Source organism: Bos taurus, chromosome 2 (genome assembly GCF_002263795.3).
Source record: "Bos taurus isolate L1 Dominette 01449 registration number 42190680 breed Hereford chromosome 2, ARS-UCD2.0, whole genome shotgun sequence".
In the NCBI taxonomy this organism is placed as follows: Eukaryota; Metazoa; Chordata; class Mammalia; order Artiodactyla; family Bovidae; genus Bos; species Bos taurus.
In genome coordinates, this window is record NC_037329.1 from 37299004 (window position 1) to 37315917 (window position 16914).

The window sequence follows — 16914 nt, forward strand, 5'->3', positions numbered from 1 at the left end:
AACCTGTACATTTCCTCTTAGGTTGATATTTAAAGTTCCTGTTTCTATTATAAAATGGGCCTCTTTTCCTATTCATTGTCAGTTCTGCTGTACAGAAAAGATATTAATTTCCTATCCTGGTCTTGAAAGAAAAAGTGAAAGTGTAGTCACTCAGTCTCTTGTGATCTCCCGACTCCTGTGATCCCATGGACTGTAGCCCACTAGGCTCCTCTGTCCATGGAATTTTCCAGGCAAGAACACTGGAGTGGGTTACCATTTCCTTCTCCCGGGGATCTTCCCGACCCAGGGATTGAACCTGGGCCTCCTCTGTTGTGGGCAGACTCTTTATCATCTGAGCCACTACGGAATTCTGCTCTTATAATCTCTCTAAACTATTAGGTCCAGGTTTGATACCAATACTCTTAAATATTAAGAGTTCAGTAATTATTCTTAAATTAAGAAACATTAATGATAGTGACATGATAGATTTCTGATAGCAAAGGTCACTTAGACGTGAGGCAACAGGCTGCAGACCTATCTCTAGAGAGCTTCAAAATAAAGATAACACCTCATTTGCTTGTTTTAGATCAAGGTTCTAACATAAGAGCAGGGAAAGAAAAAATAGATGTCCTCATCTGGCCCTCTCCACCTTACGGTTTAATATTGATTTTTGCTCCCATGGGCCTGACTCAAGGTCAAGAGAAACTCAGTGTTCCTTTGCACTGGTGGCCTAGTGGGGACAAGGTAAATGTTCCTTCCCAAAAAGCATTTTAAAGTTTTTAATACTGCATTCTCCAAGTAATTCTATAGCCTCCAGAAAACACTTTTTGCTCAGCTATAAGCATTTCCTAGGTTTAAAAGAAAAACAATTGAAAAAGAATTTTACTATTTTTAGAGTTGACTCAATGACTTTCAATAACTTCATATCTCACCACATGTAATACTTGAAATAGCCTTATATACATATAACTTAAATTTCAACACCTGCCAAAATTTTACCAATAGTTTAAGGACTTTTCAATACCTCTGAAAATATATTTGTTTTCTTTTGAAGAATACTAAATTTAACTGAGAGATTTTCCAAATTTTCAAAACAGGTTCAACATAAAAGTGTAGTTCAAGATTGTCTGTAAAAAAAAAAAAAAAACTACAAAGGATATGAAAAGCTGAACTCAGTATTTTAGACAAATATTTTCTAAATTTCTGTGACTGTGAGTTCAAGCATGTAAAAATGAATTTTATTTTGTGTGTGCAACAAATACTGGTTTAACTGAAAACAGCAGAGCAAAAATTTTCCATATTGCAACAGATATTATTTCCCAAATTTCAGAGCAGTCTCAGTAGATTAGCCAGCTTTAATTTACAGGGAAACTTAGCTGTGATTTACTTCTATAATGAGAGTTGGCACAGAGTTCAACATAGGAATGGTCAAATTCCAAGTATTTTCCCTAATCATCTTGTGACATAACCATCAAGATTTAAAATTCCATTTGCTTTGTTCCCCAGTGGAATACAACCAGGTTCTAGTTAGGAAGAAAAAGGCATACACCATACAGATGTTTTATGAGAAAAGTTCCCATTGCTTTTTCAAGTTGGTTTGCATTAGTGAAAAACCAAAATGTGGGAATTATTATGAAGAAATGATTCAGAAAACACAGTAGTTGTTCTTTAAAGACCAAAGGGGAAAATAAACCCCAAATCATACGCTCTACAATTAGAAAAGTTTCAGACACAAACAATGTTCACTGTCTGGCCCATCTGAAAGGCAGGGTGCTGAAAATCATTAATATACTGTAATTTCACATGAGCCCGGCATGGGTCACAGAGGATGGTACGGCCTGTTGTGAAAGACTCCATTACTTCACAGGGAGTTTTGGCTTGGAGACCCTGGCTCTGAGAAAAATAACCCACTGGTTGGCAGCTCTAGCCTAACAGACAGCTTTAGGATCTAACTTTATCCTGGAAATTACAAAGGCATCTAAAGAAGCAAATAACACAGCTCCTAGGATGAGTGTCAGCTGAGCTGGAACTGGTTAAAAATTTTTTGTTTTAGACAGCTTTTGGAAAACTCGAGAGGAGGTGGTTTTGGTCTTGACCCAGCAGAGGATGAAGAACCACCCGCCCGCCCCATAGAAATTATGTGAACTGAAAATTCTCCATAGTAACAATCCTAATTAATTATTCAAAGCTGGAAGTTGATTTTCTAAAGTTAAGAGCTAACTATGGTCTCCTGTTTCCATTATCAAAGACTGGTCTCTTCTTTGCATCTGCTTAGCCAGGCATTAATGAGAAGCTTTTAATAGAATTTTTCAGCAACTTCACAACAAAGTCTCTACTTGGTTAAAGGGAAATTAATAACAGAAAATCCATCTAGGTTCCATATAAACAAAATTTTATAAGTTCACTTATTCTTTTACAGAAACAACATAACAATATTACCAGAAGGCATTACAAGATCTTTCGAATTAGAGTTAACTATAATTCAACTTATTTATATCTTAATAGAAATTAAAACTAAACTGTTATTCAATATACAGTAACTCAGAAAACCAGCCATTCTCCAACTCTGGATTAACATGAGTTTACAGAGTGAAATGGCACATTTCAGGGCAATCTATCCATGCTAACAGATTTTTATTGTGCAACACAGGCAGATAACATAGATTTTCTGGTGAGTGGTCACCAAAATAAACTTATAGGACTTTACCACACAGAATGCAGTGTAGAATCATACAATAACCGCATACGCACCAGAACTCTAGTACAAACGGGAGAGAAATCCAAGCCAAATTAAGTAGCTCTCATCATAATGAAAACTAGCAGCCTGGCAATCAGCGGGGCTACACCTGTTAGGGGGAAAATCTGATACTCAAAAGATGAGGACCACTCAGCCAGCAGTTGGTCAAACATAAAATGCAAGCGTGTGTGGGAAAAGAGAAAGGGCTTTCTAGAAACCAAATTCCTAGGCACACCTGCTCTCCCTAAATGTCTATAACTCTGCCTCTGGATCTGAATGAAATGATAAAATTATGACCCTTACAAGTCTTTAGGGAAAGGATTTGGTTCAGAACCCAAACTCAATTTTCAAAGTCCCCTCCCAGAAGAAAGCACAGAAATACATTCAGGTTCTCATGGCCTCCTGGACGCTGTTTGTTCTAACCCGTATGAGTTCTCTGATCCATTCCCAAGACAATAGCAGCCTGGATTAAGCAGGGCCTTTCGGACTCAAGAACGACCATGCTTGCTCAGTTCAACTCCATCTTGGACACATACCTGTTTCCTTCTTGCTTCCCTTTCCTCCCTCTCGGCTCTTCTTCAGCACAGCCTTTAACATTTTCAACACTCCTTTGCTTCTAAAGAGAAGAGGAGGGGAAGGAAGATGAATTAAAGATTATAAACTGGAACTGAACTTGCATACTGACACAAAAGGCAACTTGTCTTCAAACAAACAGATCACTTAGGATAAAGGTAACTTGAGTTTTACATTAATTTTCTGTGAATAAACTAACATGGGGAACTAAAAGCTAAAGACAGAGTGTTTTATAACACAATGAAGTGATCAGAAGGTCACTGTCTTTTTATAAAAGTAGGAAAAAAAAAAACACAATGGTGCATTCTCAGCATTCCACATCTAATTAAGGTTATGAGGCTAAATCTGGACACATTACTGTAAGACGTCTGGCATAGGAATGTGGGTCTCCCCCGGTTCATGAAAAGAAAACATTAAGACAGAATCAAAAAGATAACAGTTAAGAAGGAAGCTACATGGTTAACGGCATGTTTTACAGGTGCTACTGATTATACAACCATAAGGAAAACATTTTGGAAGGCTAATCAGAATAAAACATAACTGAAAAACATTTGGAAAATAAATACAGTGGGAACACTTTTCAACCCTGATGTCAGGGGATCTGATCAAATAGCACACACTGCAATGGGTTTTTACCACATATAGTCAGGGCTTTGGAGGTGGGGGTGGTGAGGTAAGGAGAACAGGCCTGTGGCTGAATCCCTTCAATAATGAGCTGTATTTTTTAAGCAGGGTTATATTGAGCACATAAAAACAACACAATGGTCCAGGCCTAAGATGAAACATAAAACCACCCCTCAAGCAAGAGACAGACAAAAGGACCATTATTTTGTCAGTTAGGCTTCTTTAGCTCTCTTCCCTCCACTAACTCAGATGAGATGGCCAGACAACCCCAAACAGTAACAAATCTGAATGGGTTGTGTTACCATCACACCTTTGTTAACACGCTAAGGAGAGACAGGTAGAAGGCGGCGAGTAGCTTGCTGCTAAAGAGAAAGCACAGAGGGGACAGACAACTCTTCTGCAGAAAAACTTGCCTCGTGAGCACCAATGCTTCCAAAGGCCTCGGTATAACACCCAACACAAGCACACACCACCCCAGAGTTGATTCAAGGTTTTCCACTGAGAGGGAGGAAGAGTCCCAAAGTGCGGCCATGTACAACATAAGCGCACAGGGTGACCTTTCTTATCATTGGGTCTGGGCCTGTATTTATCTTTCCAAGCCTTTTGTTTTCTTGATGAAGAAACAGAGACCCTGGGAGGCCAACTCGCCCAGAGGTCACACAGCTAATTAACAGTAAGGCCAGAATCTAAACAGCAGACTCCCAGCAAGGGTCCCCCTCCTTCCAAGGCGCTGGCCTCTCTGCTCCATGCAATGAAAGCTTTGGACAACAGCAATCAAACTAGCAAAAAAAATTAACAACTAACCAACCAACCTGAAAGATACTAGAAGAAAATATCTTAAGCAGAATTTGGAGAAAGCCACAGTGAAACTTACTGAGGGTTAAATCATCTTACAGAAAAAAAGTATTTACACACAAAAGGGGCATGGCTTAGAGCCTAATTCTTTTTTAAAAAGCTACTTGAATGGACCCTTGTGAAAAGACATGGGTTTCATGATGTGCAAGCTCTGAATTTGGAAGTGGGCCACAGTGTGCTTCCATAGGGGAACCGTGGAAGCACAGATTTCTCTTGACAGTCATGCTTGAAGGAAACAATGCAAAATGTTGTGGCATTTAAAAAAAAGGGGGGGTAGGCAAAATTAGATAATAAATACATACCTGGTAAGCACAGACATTTTCTTTTTCAAATTAAAAAACCAATCAACCAAACTTCAAGGTTTGTCATTTAGCAAAGACTACATACTAAAGAAATAAGACAAAGACAATTATCGATGGAGCCTTGCCAGCAGAGCTTGGCCAAGGCCCTCATGGAACTTTTCCCTGTGTTTTCCTGGATCACTGAACAGCTCAGGCCCCATCGTGGTGGTGAAGCTACCCCTGATTAACCACCCAGGTCTCCACCAATCGACAACAGATCTACACACCTTTTGGAATACATGTCCCACAGGCTAAGGACTGGCAGACGTGGAGGTGGGCATCTCATCTCAGGTACCTTAGATACCTATTTCAAGGAGCTCAGCTGTTTTCAGCAAAGTCACATTTTCTGTATCAGTGGTCTCCAATGAAGAGGCTATCAAATATCTGCTATAAGTTTTTCTCCCATTTCTTGCTTCCCCCACTAAATAGTAACTCAATGGAAAGAACCTACATTTATATTTTAAATGATATTCAAACTGCAACATGGAGAAATTTTGATTATGTGTGTGTGCATGCTCAGTCACTCGGCTGTGTCCAACTCTGCGACCCCATGGACTGTAGCCCTCCAGACTCCTCTGTCCATGAAAATTTCCAAGCAAGAATACTGGAATGGATTGCCATTTCCTACTCCAGGAGATCTTCCTAACCCAGGGATTGAAACCATGTCTCTTGCATTGGCAAGCAGATTCTTGACCACTGTGTCATCTGGGAGGCCCCCCCTTAAATGATTGTATCTGAGTAAAAAATTAAGGACCCCTCCCAGCCCCCATACACACATAAGCTGGAAAGGAAAAAAGAAAGACTGCTCCCTGTGGGCTAAATTCTGAAATTAACACAGATCAGAGTAGAGCTATGCAAAGTCCCACTTAGTCATGGCCCAAAAGATGTAACTGGAACTTGATATACATCAACAGACCATTTAAACACTGAGCCCATCTGAAGCAAGGTGGTCAGAAACAGCAAGAGCAGTAATAAGCTGGTGGGGTCCACATTAGCAGTATCATCCAGAGAAAATTCTCTGCACACCTGATAGAATCTATGAATTCATAAGTGCATACCCCCCACATCCAGAAACAGACCCTCTAGGCTATGGTACCCAGTGCTATTTTACACTGGCATCATAACTACTTTCCCTTCTTCTGATTCTGTTCTCACTGAGCAGGGCCTCATAACCTGACTTTTTAACCTAACAACGGAGGAGGAGAGTGTGCTGGCTCTGGTCAACCCAACACAATTGCCTAGCTTGTTGGCAGATATGACTCTGGGAATAAATTAATAAACTGGTGTTCTGGCTTGAAACAAAAGCTCTCATGAGAAAGAGTTCTGCCAAAGGGAGTCACTTTGCCAAGTACCATCTATTTAAGACATAAAGAATATTAAGTTTCTGATTCCAATTAGAGGACTAAAAAAAAAAAAAAAGTGGTAAATTCTCGAATGCAAATGCCACCGTGAAGCAGTCTTCTGAGAGCAGCTGCAGGACTCCTCCTGAATGACGCCTTCTGCATCACCTCCCTTCCTGTAGCAGCTTCAACTACTGTCACTGTTCATCTAAAAAGGGTGAGCACTGCCTGCTACACAAGTGAATCAGACAGAAACTATGCAAACCAGCCTTCCAGGCACAGTAATTCAGACCCAAATGATTAAATAATGAGCCCGACACCCAGAAAAGAAATTGCCAGAAAACAAAGAGACGCCAGAAGTTATCAGTTCAGTTCAGTTGTTCAGTCGCATCCGACTCTTTGCGACCCCATGAATCGCAGCATGCCAAGCCTCCCTGTCCATCATCAACTCCCGAAGTTCACTGAGACTCATGTCCATCGAGTCAGTGATGCCATCCAGCCATCTCATCCTCTGCCGTCCCCTTCTCCTCCTGCCACCAATCCCTCCCAGCATCAGAGTCTTTTCCAATGAGTCAACTCTTCGCATGAGGTGGCCAAAGTATTGGAGTTTCAGCTTTAGCATTAGTCCTTCCAATGAAGACCCAGCACTGATCTCCTTTAGGATGGACTGGTTGGATCTCCTTGCGGTCCAAGGGACCCTCAAGAGTCTTCTCTAACACCACAGTTCAAAACCATCAATTCCTTGGCACTCAGCTTTCTTCACAGTCCAACTCTTACATCCATACGTGACCACTAGAAAAACCATAGCCTTGACTAGACGGACCTTTGATGGCAAAGTAATGTCTCTGCTTTTGAATATGCTAAGTTGGTCATAACTTTCCTTCCAAGAAGTAGGCGTCTTTTAATTTCATGGCTGCAATCGCCATCTGCAATGATTTTGGATCTCCAAAAAATAAAGTTTGACACTGTTTCCACTGTTTCCCATCTATTTGCTATGAAGTGATGGGACCAGATGCCATGATCTTAGTTTTCCGAATGTTGAGTTTTAAGCCAACTTTTTCACTCTCCTCTTTCACTTTCATCCAGAGGCTTTTTAGTTCCTCTTCACTTTCTGCCATAAGGGTGGTGTTATCTGCATATCTGAGGTTATTGATATTTCTCCCGGCAATCTTGATTCCAGCTTGTGCTTCTTCCAGCCCAGAGTTTCTCATGATGTACTCTGCATATAAGTTAAATAAGCAGGGTGACAATATACAGCCTTGACGTACTCCTTTTCCTATTTGGAACCAGTCTGTTGTTCCATGTCCAGTTCTGTTTCTACCTGACCTGCATATAGGTTTCTCAAAAGGCAGGTCAGGTGGTCTGGTATTCCCATCTCTTTCAGAATTTCCACAGTTTATTGTGATCCACATAGTCAAAGGCTTTGGCATAGTCAATAAAGCAGAAGTAGATGTTTTTCTGGAACTCTCTTGCTTTTTCCATGATCTAGCAGATGTTGGCAATTTGATCGCTAGCTCCTCTGCCTTTTCTAAAACCAGCTTGAACATCTGGAAGTTCACGGTTCACATACTGTTGAAGCCTAGCTTGGAGAATTTTGAGCATTACCTTACTAGCGTGTGAGATGAGTACAACTGTGCGGTAGTCTGGGCATTCTTTGGCATTGCCTTTCTTTGGGATTGGAATGAAAACTGACCTTTTCCAGTCCTGTGGCCACTGCTGAGTTTTCCAAATTTGCTGCCATATTGAGTGCAGCACTTTCACAGCATCATCTTTCAGGATTTGAAACAGCTCAACTGGAATTCCATCACCTCCACTAGCTTTGTTCGTAGTGATGCTTCCTAAGGCCCACTTGACTTCACATTCCAGGATGTCTGGCTCTAGGTGAGTGATCACACCATCGTGATTATCTGCGTCATGAACTAAAATGGACTGGAATGGGTGAATTTAACTCAGATGACCATTACATCTACTACTGCGGGCAGGAATCCCTTAGAAGAAATGGAGTAGCCATCACGGTCAACAAGAGTCCGAAATACAGTACTTGGATGCAATCTCAAAGACAGAATGATCTCTATTCGTTTCCAAGGCAAATCATTCAATATCATGGTAATCCAAGTCTATACCCCAACCAGTAACACTGAAGAAGCTGAAGTTGAATGGTTCTATGAAGACCTACAAGACCTTTTAGAACTAACACCCAAAAAAAGATGTTCTTTTCATTATAGAGGACTGGAATGCAAAAGTAGGAAGTCAAGAAACACCTGGAGTAACAAGCAAATTTGGCCTTGGAATACAGAATGAAGCAGGGCAAAGGCTAATAGAGTTTTGTCAAGAGAACACACTGGTCATAGCAAACACCCTCTTCCAACAACACAAGAGAAGACTCTACACATGGACATCACCAGATGGTCAACACCAAAATCAGATTGATTATATTCTTTGCAGCCAAAGATGGAGAAGCTCTATACAGTCAGCAAAAACAAGACCGGGAGCTGACTGTGGCTCAGATCATGAACTCCTTATTGCCAAATTTAGACTTAAATTGAAGAAAGTAGGGAAAACCACTAGACCATTCAGGTATGACCTAAATCAAATCCCTTATGATTACACAGTGGAAATGAGAAATAGATTTAAGAGACTAGATCTGATAGAGTGCCTGATGAACTATAGACAGAGGTTCGTGACACTGCATAGGAGACAGGGATCAAGACCATCCCCATGGAAAAGAAATGCAAAAAAGCAAAATGGCTATCTGAGGAGGCCTTACAAATAGCTGTGAAAAGAAGAGAAGCGAAAAGCAAAGGAGAAAAGGAAAGATATAAGCATCTGAATGCAGAGTTCCAAAGAATAGCAAGAAGAGATAAGAAAGCCTTCCTCAGTGATCAATGCAAAGAAATAGAGGAAAACAACAGAATGGGAAAGACTAGAGATCTCTTCAAGAACATTAGAGATACCATGGGAACATTTCATGCAAAGATGGGCTCCATAAAGGACAGAAATGGTATGGACCTAAGAGAAGCAGAAGATATTAAGAAGAGGTGGCAAGAATACACAGAAGAACTATACAAAAAAGAAGTTATCAAGTTCCTGCTAAATTAAAAGATCATACATGTAAGGATGTACTTAAAAACAAGCATGATAGGATAAAATAAGAAATACTGTCCTTTTTCACTTTACCATATTACAGATCAAGAGTCACAGGTATAACAAAAATAAACACTGGCCAAATAGAATTCCTCAATGTCTGCCACATAAAAACCTTGGCTTCTACCACACAAGTAGTATAAACATATGGTTGGATATAAATATTTAAAAATAAATATTGGAAAAAGTGGAAAACTTTGGTCCTTATTTCTTTATATATTTTTTGAGGAAGAGAGAAAAGACCAGCCTCTAGGTCACAACAACTGAAATTATCTAATGAGAGAAAATTTCCTATAATGTTCATTTAAAAGAAAATAAAATGAGCATGTGACATTATCTTCAATGATCTGAAGTCACCCAGATTTTCTTGTTTTTCTACTATCCTTCAACATCAAAGTTTCCCAAATGCCACAAATTCTTCCTTTTAAAACTCAGGAAGTTAAATCAACTATTTAGTTTACTTTTACTTCTCAGATTTCTCCTTTAACACATAAACTCTTTGGAGATAGGCATAATGTCTCCATGTTATATGTTAAATAAGCATTCTGCATAGTGATTACAATGGTATATAAAATATAACAAAAGTTATCCTAGATTAAACACTGAGATGATTTCAAAACAAGACAAAAACCTATTTCAGTCTGCAATCCCAATAGCAGTATCATAAACATGACCACTTTGTGTGAAATCACAAAGTAATACCAGCCTTCAAACCTTCCTCTTCTGGAGTGCCTTACTGCCTATTTACATTATTTCAAGTGGAATCCATGAGGCAGGGACTGTTTATTCTTGAACAGATACAAACAGAAGCCGGAACACAGTCTTCGCACCCACTCTGTTCTCAGTATTTGTTGACAGATTTAACTAGGCTGCAATGAACACAGATGAGCTATTTCCTCCAAATCAAGCAATCAAACAACATTTATAGCAGTTTATAAATTACAAAGAACATTCCTATATATTTTCATTTGCAAAGAATGCAAAAAAACTCAGTTAAATCCATGAGATACTTGGGAGGAAAATGCTGCATTTTACAATACCCTGTCATGTCCACACCTGAGTCAGCCTTAAAAATCTCAAGATAATAAAACCTTATCCAGTTATCCTACACACCTAAACATATGCTCTTTGCTCACTCTATGGAAAGGAACTCCTTGCATCAAACCATCTACCTGACCTCACAGCAAAGCAGTCTCAGAAGGTGACTCCATTCTTCAGTCATTGAAACATGTATATTATCATATGTGAAATAGATCGCCAATCCAGGTTCGATGCATGAGACAGGGTGCTCAGGGCTGGTGCACTGGGATGACCCAGAGGGATGGGATGGGGAGGGAGGTGGGAGAGGAGTTCAGGATGGGGAACACATGTACACCCGTGGCAGATTCATGTCAATGTATGGCAAAACCAATACAATATTGTAATTAGCCTCCAATAAATAAAATAAAATAAAATTTTAAAAAAGGGGATGTAATGTATAGCATGGTGATAATAATCAATAACATTGTATTATAAGTTGGAAAGTTGCTAAGTAAATATTGAAAGTTCTCATCAAAAGAAAGGTGACGGCAACTGTGTATGGTGAAAAATGGTAACTAAACTTCCTGTGATCATTTCACAATGTATAAATTTGTCAAATCATTGTATCTTACATCAAAACAAATATAGTATTGTATGTCAATTATACTTCAAAAAATAAATAAATAAATAAAAATAACCTACTTAATTTGTAAAAAGAAATAAAGCAAGCCAGAGTAGCAATATTTACGAGTGAAAAACACTGGACAGTAAGACACGCATACTCATTACGAAAAAAATTTTTTTTTTTATTTCAGAGAAGAGAGACATCAAAAATATCCTCAATTTTAGGGACTCAAAAGATTTTCAACCTAATAAGATTTAAGACTCACCTAACACAATAGTCATGACATTTGCAGGACTGCCTTTAGAACTTTCCTTTGCACTGGCAACTTTTACTATTTATCAAAAGAAAGGAAATGGGTGACAGTGGTGATGGGTGATGGTGTCTAAAGCAGCCTATAGGATAAATAATACGGAAGGGAGCAAGCTAGAGAAAACAAAGTCGAATAGAGACCACAAAAGGAAACAGAGAGCTCTGCTAGAGGGGGCGCTGGCTGCTGCTGAAACTCATGGAAAACTGTACTGTTAATAGAAGCTTCCTGAAAGCAAGAGCCATATCTTGAGGACATTCTTTTAGAGTTCCCAGGAGGCTGGGGAGAAAAACCAACCCTTGATGAATACTTGAAATTCCAGGCGGTCTCTCTCACATTTTCCCCCATCCTGGCTAGTAGAGAAAACCTAGGAGTCAGGAGACCCGACCCTGACACTGTGACAGGAAACAGGCCACTAGACGTCTCTAGGATGCAGATGCTTCGTCCAGGAAAGTTGCAAGAGAAGGGGTTATTGATCAAGAAATCAGAAAGCAATTGTGATGATAAGTTAAAATAGTGGCTTTTCATATGGCTTAACATGCAGAGCTGGGGAAAAGGAGATAAAGCACAGGCGAATGATGCCCTAGGACACAACAGACCTAACCATTTGGTCCTCCTTATTTGAAGTCATTCTACAAACTCTACCTTTAATTCTGCTGTTCTTTAAAATCAGGTTTGTCTTAGGCAAAAAGATGCCCAGTTTGAGTTATTAAAAGGAAAGTAAATTTACAGTCACAAGTAATGTGAATTTAAAAGAGTTCTGGGGGCGGGGGGGACAAACAGAGTTCTGGGCATGAAATTTGAACTCAGATGCTTAAGTTCTGATGCCCCAAATTCAGTGCAAATTCCCTATTAGATCGAAGTCATTTTCAACCCCTATTTAAAATATTCTGTAGAAAGATACACAAGTTGTTTTGAGAAACATGTCTTTAAAAATCTGAGTCTCCTAAGCTAGTATTTCATGTTGCTAAAAAATTACTACATATAAGTTTGTTTAAAGAAGTTTTCATTTTGATAATACTTGGCAGAAGAGAAATTTTACTTTTGGAAGAAAATATGAAGAAGTTACCTGCTTCTGGCTACAAGATCCATTTTCCTATATTGTGAAGAGATTTGTTTCATTCAACTTGGAATACCATCCCCTTCATAAAACCTTCCCAGGCCATGATAGTCAGAAGGTACCTTTAATTCCACACCTCACTTTGTACTATCAATAAAAATCACAGTGAAAAACGTTGAACTCTACAAATCTCCCATGGCACCTAAAAATGTCCCTTACATGTAACAAACACCTAGTAAGTCTCCTTAAATGAAAGAATAGCGGGGTTGTTATGGAGGGGAAATGAAAATCAATTGCAATTCTCTCCCACAACAGATTTGGGCTAATAATGTAAGAATTCTTCTGTTACCAAGTACTAATTTCCAAGTTTATGGACAAAGTTATTTGACTTACACACGATGAACAGCACATTCCCATGGCAGGATCTGCTGTGTTATCAGGCTTTCAGAAGTACCAGCTGCAGGTAGGTTTTATTTTGGGATTTTAAATACACACACAGAAGGGATAAGTACAACAACAGAGAAGCCAAAACCTGAAATCAATACATTCTGCCTCAAACCAGGAAAGGCTCAGATAGGGAAATAACCAAGTCCAGCTGCTGCTGCTGCTGCTGCTAAGTCGCTTCAGTCGTGTCCGACTGTGCGACCCCATAGACAGCAGCCCACCAGGCTCTGCCATCCCCGGGATTCTCCAGGCAAGAACACTGGAGTGGGTTGCCATTTCCTTCTCCAATGCATGACAGTGAAAAGTGAAAGTGAAGTCACTCAGTCATGTCCAACTCTTCGTGATCCCATGGACTGCAGCCTACCAGGCCCCTCCATCCATGGGATTTTCCAGGCAAGAGTACTGAAGTGGGTTGCTATTGCCTTCTCTGAACCAAGTGCAGAGTTTCTGGCAATTATCATTATGCCTCCCAGGTCAATGGTTCTCATACAGGATGGAGCACCAGCCTTGCAGAAAGCCCCTGCTCATCTAGAAGCTTCACCCAGGTGCTCCCCAACCAGGCACCTGCCTCCCAACCTAACAGCATGCTACCTAACTAGAGAACAAAATAACTGTGACATTATTACCATCACCACCACCATCCAGATGGCCATAGATATTTATTAGAGAAAGAAAAGGCATTTCACAAGCTCACTTAAAAAATCTATTTCAAAAGCTTCCTCTTAGAAGCCTTCCTGCTCTTATTTTAATTGCTTGTCCACCTGCCTCCTCCACTAGGCTGTGGGCCTCTGAATGGTCAGACCCTGCCAAGCTTCACCAGCACAGTTTTCTCATTTCAATATCAATGGATATATCAGAGAGGAACACAATCTTAATCCATCTCTAATTCTCAAAGGGAAAAACTGTACCTCAAAACACATTGCCAGCCTATTTAAGTAAATGTAACCTCCTTGTTTAAAATGCAAGACCCTGAGCATCAGAGGAACTTGTCCTGACTCTCCTAAGACAAGGTTACAACCCGATTTTCCAATTACAGAATAAGCACTGGGCTAGGTGTTTCATTCTGCACACATTCCTGAGTCTCCACTCTGTGCCAATCAAAGAGGGGCACAAAGTATAATATGTTGGAGGAGGAAGACAACATCATCAACAAACATGGGCAGGAAGCCACAAGTCCAGGCCTCCCTTTTCTCTGTAAAGTGAAACTGAAGTCTGAGAGGAGCAGAGATGGTTCAGAGTAGCCCCTGTAGAGAAGAGGAAGGCAAGCACAAGATTAAAAGGGCAGCTCAACAGTTCTGATTGCCCAACCAAGAGCAAGACACAATGAAAGTGTGCAATTCCATCCTGCGATGCTCAGCCCCAAGGAAGAACCATCCAGAGGACAAGAGGTTTGATCGGCCATCGGGTGTTGGCAGCGCAGGTGCAACAGGAGTGGTTGGGGTGCTTGTACAAGAGTACCCAGAGTGGTGTGCCATGGAAGTGAGGCTGGACAGGAAGCACCTGGAGCCCTGAGAAGAAGCACAGCCAGAGAGAACAGGGATGGTGTTTCAGAGAGATCAAAGAGCAAATACAGAGGGGTAAGTGAATGAAGAAGCTAAACAGAGGCTGTCTGATCCTCTTAATTTTAAATTCTTGGATATGGAACAATTCCAGACACTGTTAAAGCCCACATGACTGCCAACAGCACGGTTCACTGAAGTGGAACGTCCTCAAGTGAGGATCGGAAGCAAAGAAGTCAAGGAACTTGAATCTTGGCCTGGGAAAGGGTCATTCAGATGCTCCCTGCAGTAAGGGAGGCAAGGTTAAGGATATCAGCCACCACTCTAACAGCCAGTATTTACCAAAGTCTTTACCATATATCGGGTTTCCCTGGTAGCTTAGCTGGTAAAGAAGCTGCCTGCAATGCAGGAGACCCTGCATTGGTTCGATTTCTGAGTTGGGAAGATCCCCTGGAGAAGGGAATGGCTACCCACTCCAGTATTCTGGCCTGGAGAATTCCATGGACAGAGGAGCCTGGCAGGCTACAGCCCATGGGGTTGCAAAGAGTCAGACACGACTGAGTGACTTCCACTTTCCTTTCTTTACTGTCTATCAGTTAAGTGGAAGAGTTTTATATTCTTCAGCAACCTCATTTTTAAAATCTTTAAAAAATCATTTATGGGACAGTCTCACTGATTCTTTTTTATAAATAAGAATACAAAGAAAGGCTTAAAGAAATGAACAACTTCCCCAAGGTTACACAATTCATAAAGGCGAAGCTGGGACTTGAACCCAGCTCTGACTTGAAAGCTCAGGCTCTGAATTGCTACCTCCCAAGTCCTCAATGAACCAGGGAGAGGGGAGCTAGGAAGGTGACCCGGAAAACAGAATACAAGTCTCAAAGACAAAGTGGCTTTTGCATGAGGGTGACAAAGTACAGCTGTTATGGATCCAGCTGAGGAGAGCTGGGGAAAAAGCCAATGCCAGGCCACAGTAGCCATGAGGCCAAAGCCCGTGCAGCACCACCTAGGCTGTGGCTATGAAGCTCAATCTCTGCATGTGGTCCCACCCTTTCTCACACAGCTCCACGGAGGGGGTAACCAGACCACAGGACACTGTCCTATGTAAGGTTCACAGCAACTGGAGACCCCAGTCCCAATCCTCATAAAGGCAATTAGCTCCTTAACAGCCGCCCTGATTACATCTTCTCTTTTCCCTTCTCCTTCCTGTGAAGTTTTCCACTTATATCATACAACAGAGTTATGAACCGCAACTCACATGGGCCACCTTCTTGATGTGTGACAATGACAGCTCCCTGAGTAAAGGTAGGAGGCCTCGCGTTATTAACTAGATGACCTTGGGCAAGTTATTTCGCCTTTCACTGGCTCATCCGTCTAACGGGAACACCGCTTCCCTTCCCGTTTGACAGGGTAATATCAAGTCTCTTCCACCTCTAGGTGCTATCATTGCAAAGGGGGAGCTTTATTTCTTGTTCACAGGGCCACTGTAATCACAGCAGCTGATAAACCATCACCACAGATGAAAAAGGAACTCCTCTAAGGAGTCTATGGCATGGGCTGATGATAAGTCTCGAGTATGAAAGGAGAAGCGATCCTGAAGACATGTCAGGAAGTCCATTTTTTCCCAAAAAGTGTTAACAGGCACTCAATCAATCAGTGCCAGCTGAATGAAGCCTGGTATTATAAATCTAAAGAAATTAAATTTTTTAAATTGCACTGCATCTGGCCTCAAAGCGAAAAAGGTCAGACAACTTCAAAGATGCCCTGTGAAAGGCAGCTATTCATTACACCAAGATTTCTTGCTTATGGCGCTGACAGACGGATCTTTCACTTAAAGCTTCAGAATATAAGATGTCAAAATCCCTCCTCCGCTTCTGTCAGAGCTTGCTATGATGCTCTGAACAAGGTTATAACCTCCCCAGGACTTAATTTCATTAGGTTAGGGATTCTCAATACCCGTGTAGTTTGCTTTTTTTTTTTTTTCAGACTCCCCCAGGTGATTCTGATGTACAGCCAGCAACACGCATTTAGGACTAATTATATTTCAGGCCCTGCTCTAAGCACTTTATATATATAGTCATTTAATCCTCACACCAGCCCTCTACAGGTGCTATCAGTATCTCCATTCTACTGGGGCACAGAGAAGCTGGAACTTGCCCAGAGTCATGAAGCTCATGAGGGCCCATCCAGGCAGTTGGGCTCCAGAGCCTGACTATGTAGTCCTATCCCATGCCTCCTTTTTGGATAAAAGTGAGCGAGTAGCTCCCAGGGGCCTGGTGAGGTGGTGACACACACACACCTGCCACCCCCACCCCATGCCTCAAATCTTTCTTGGAAAAGAATATCTATCTCTATCCCTTATCTTG

At 41.0% G+C, this 16914-nt stretch overlaps 1 protein-coding gene across 5 annotated transcripts in view; it reads right to left on the minus strand.

Moving 5' to 3' along the window:
• Positions 1-16914, minus strand: part of TANC1 (tetratricopeptide repeat, ankyrin repeat and coiled-coil containing 1) — a 252319-nt gene that overhangs the window by 165919 nt on the left and 69486 nt on the right. For all 5 annotated transcript variants that reach the window (XM_010802057.4, XM_010802056.4, XM_010802058.4 and 2 more), the window contains exon 3: positions 3253-3332. In XM_010802057.4, coding sequence (XP_010800359.1) covers positions 3253-3313 — 61 coding nt within the window. In that variant the 5' untranslated portion in view covers positions 3314-3332. The remainder of the gene's footprint in view (positions 1-3252; positions 3333-16914) is intronic.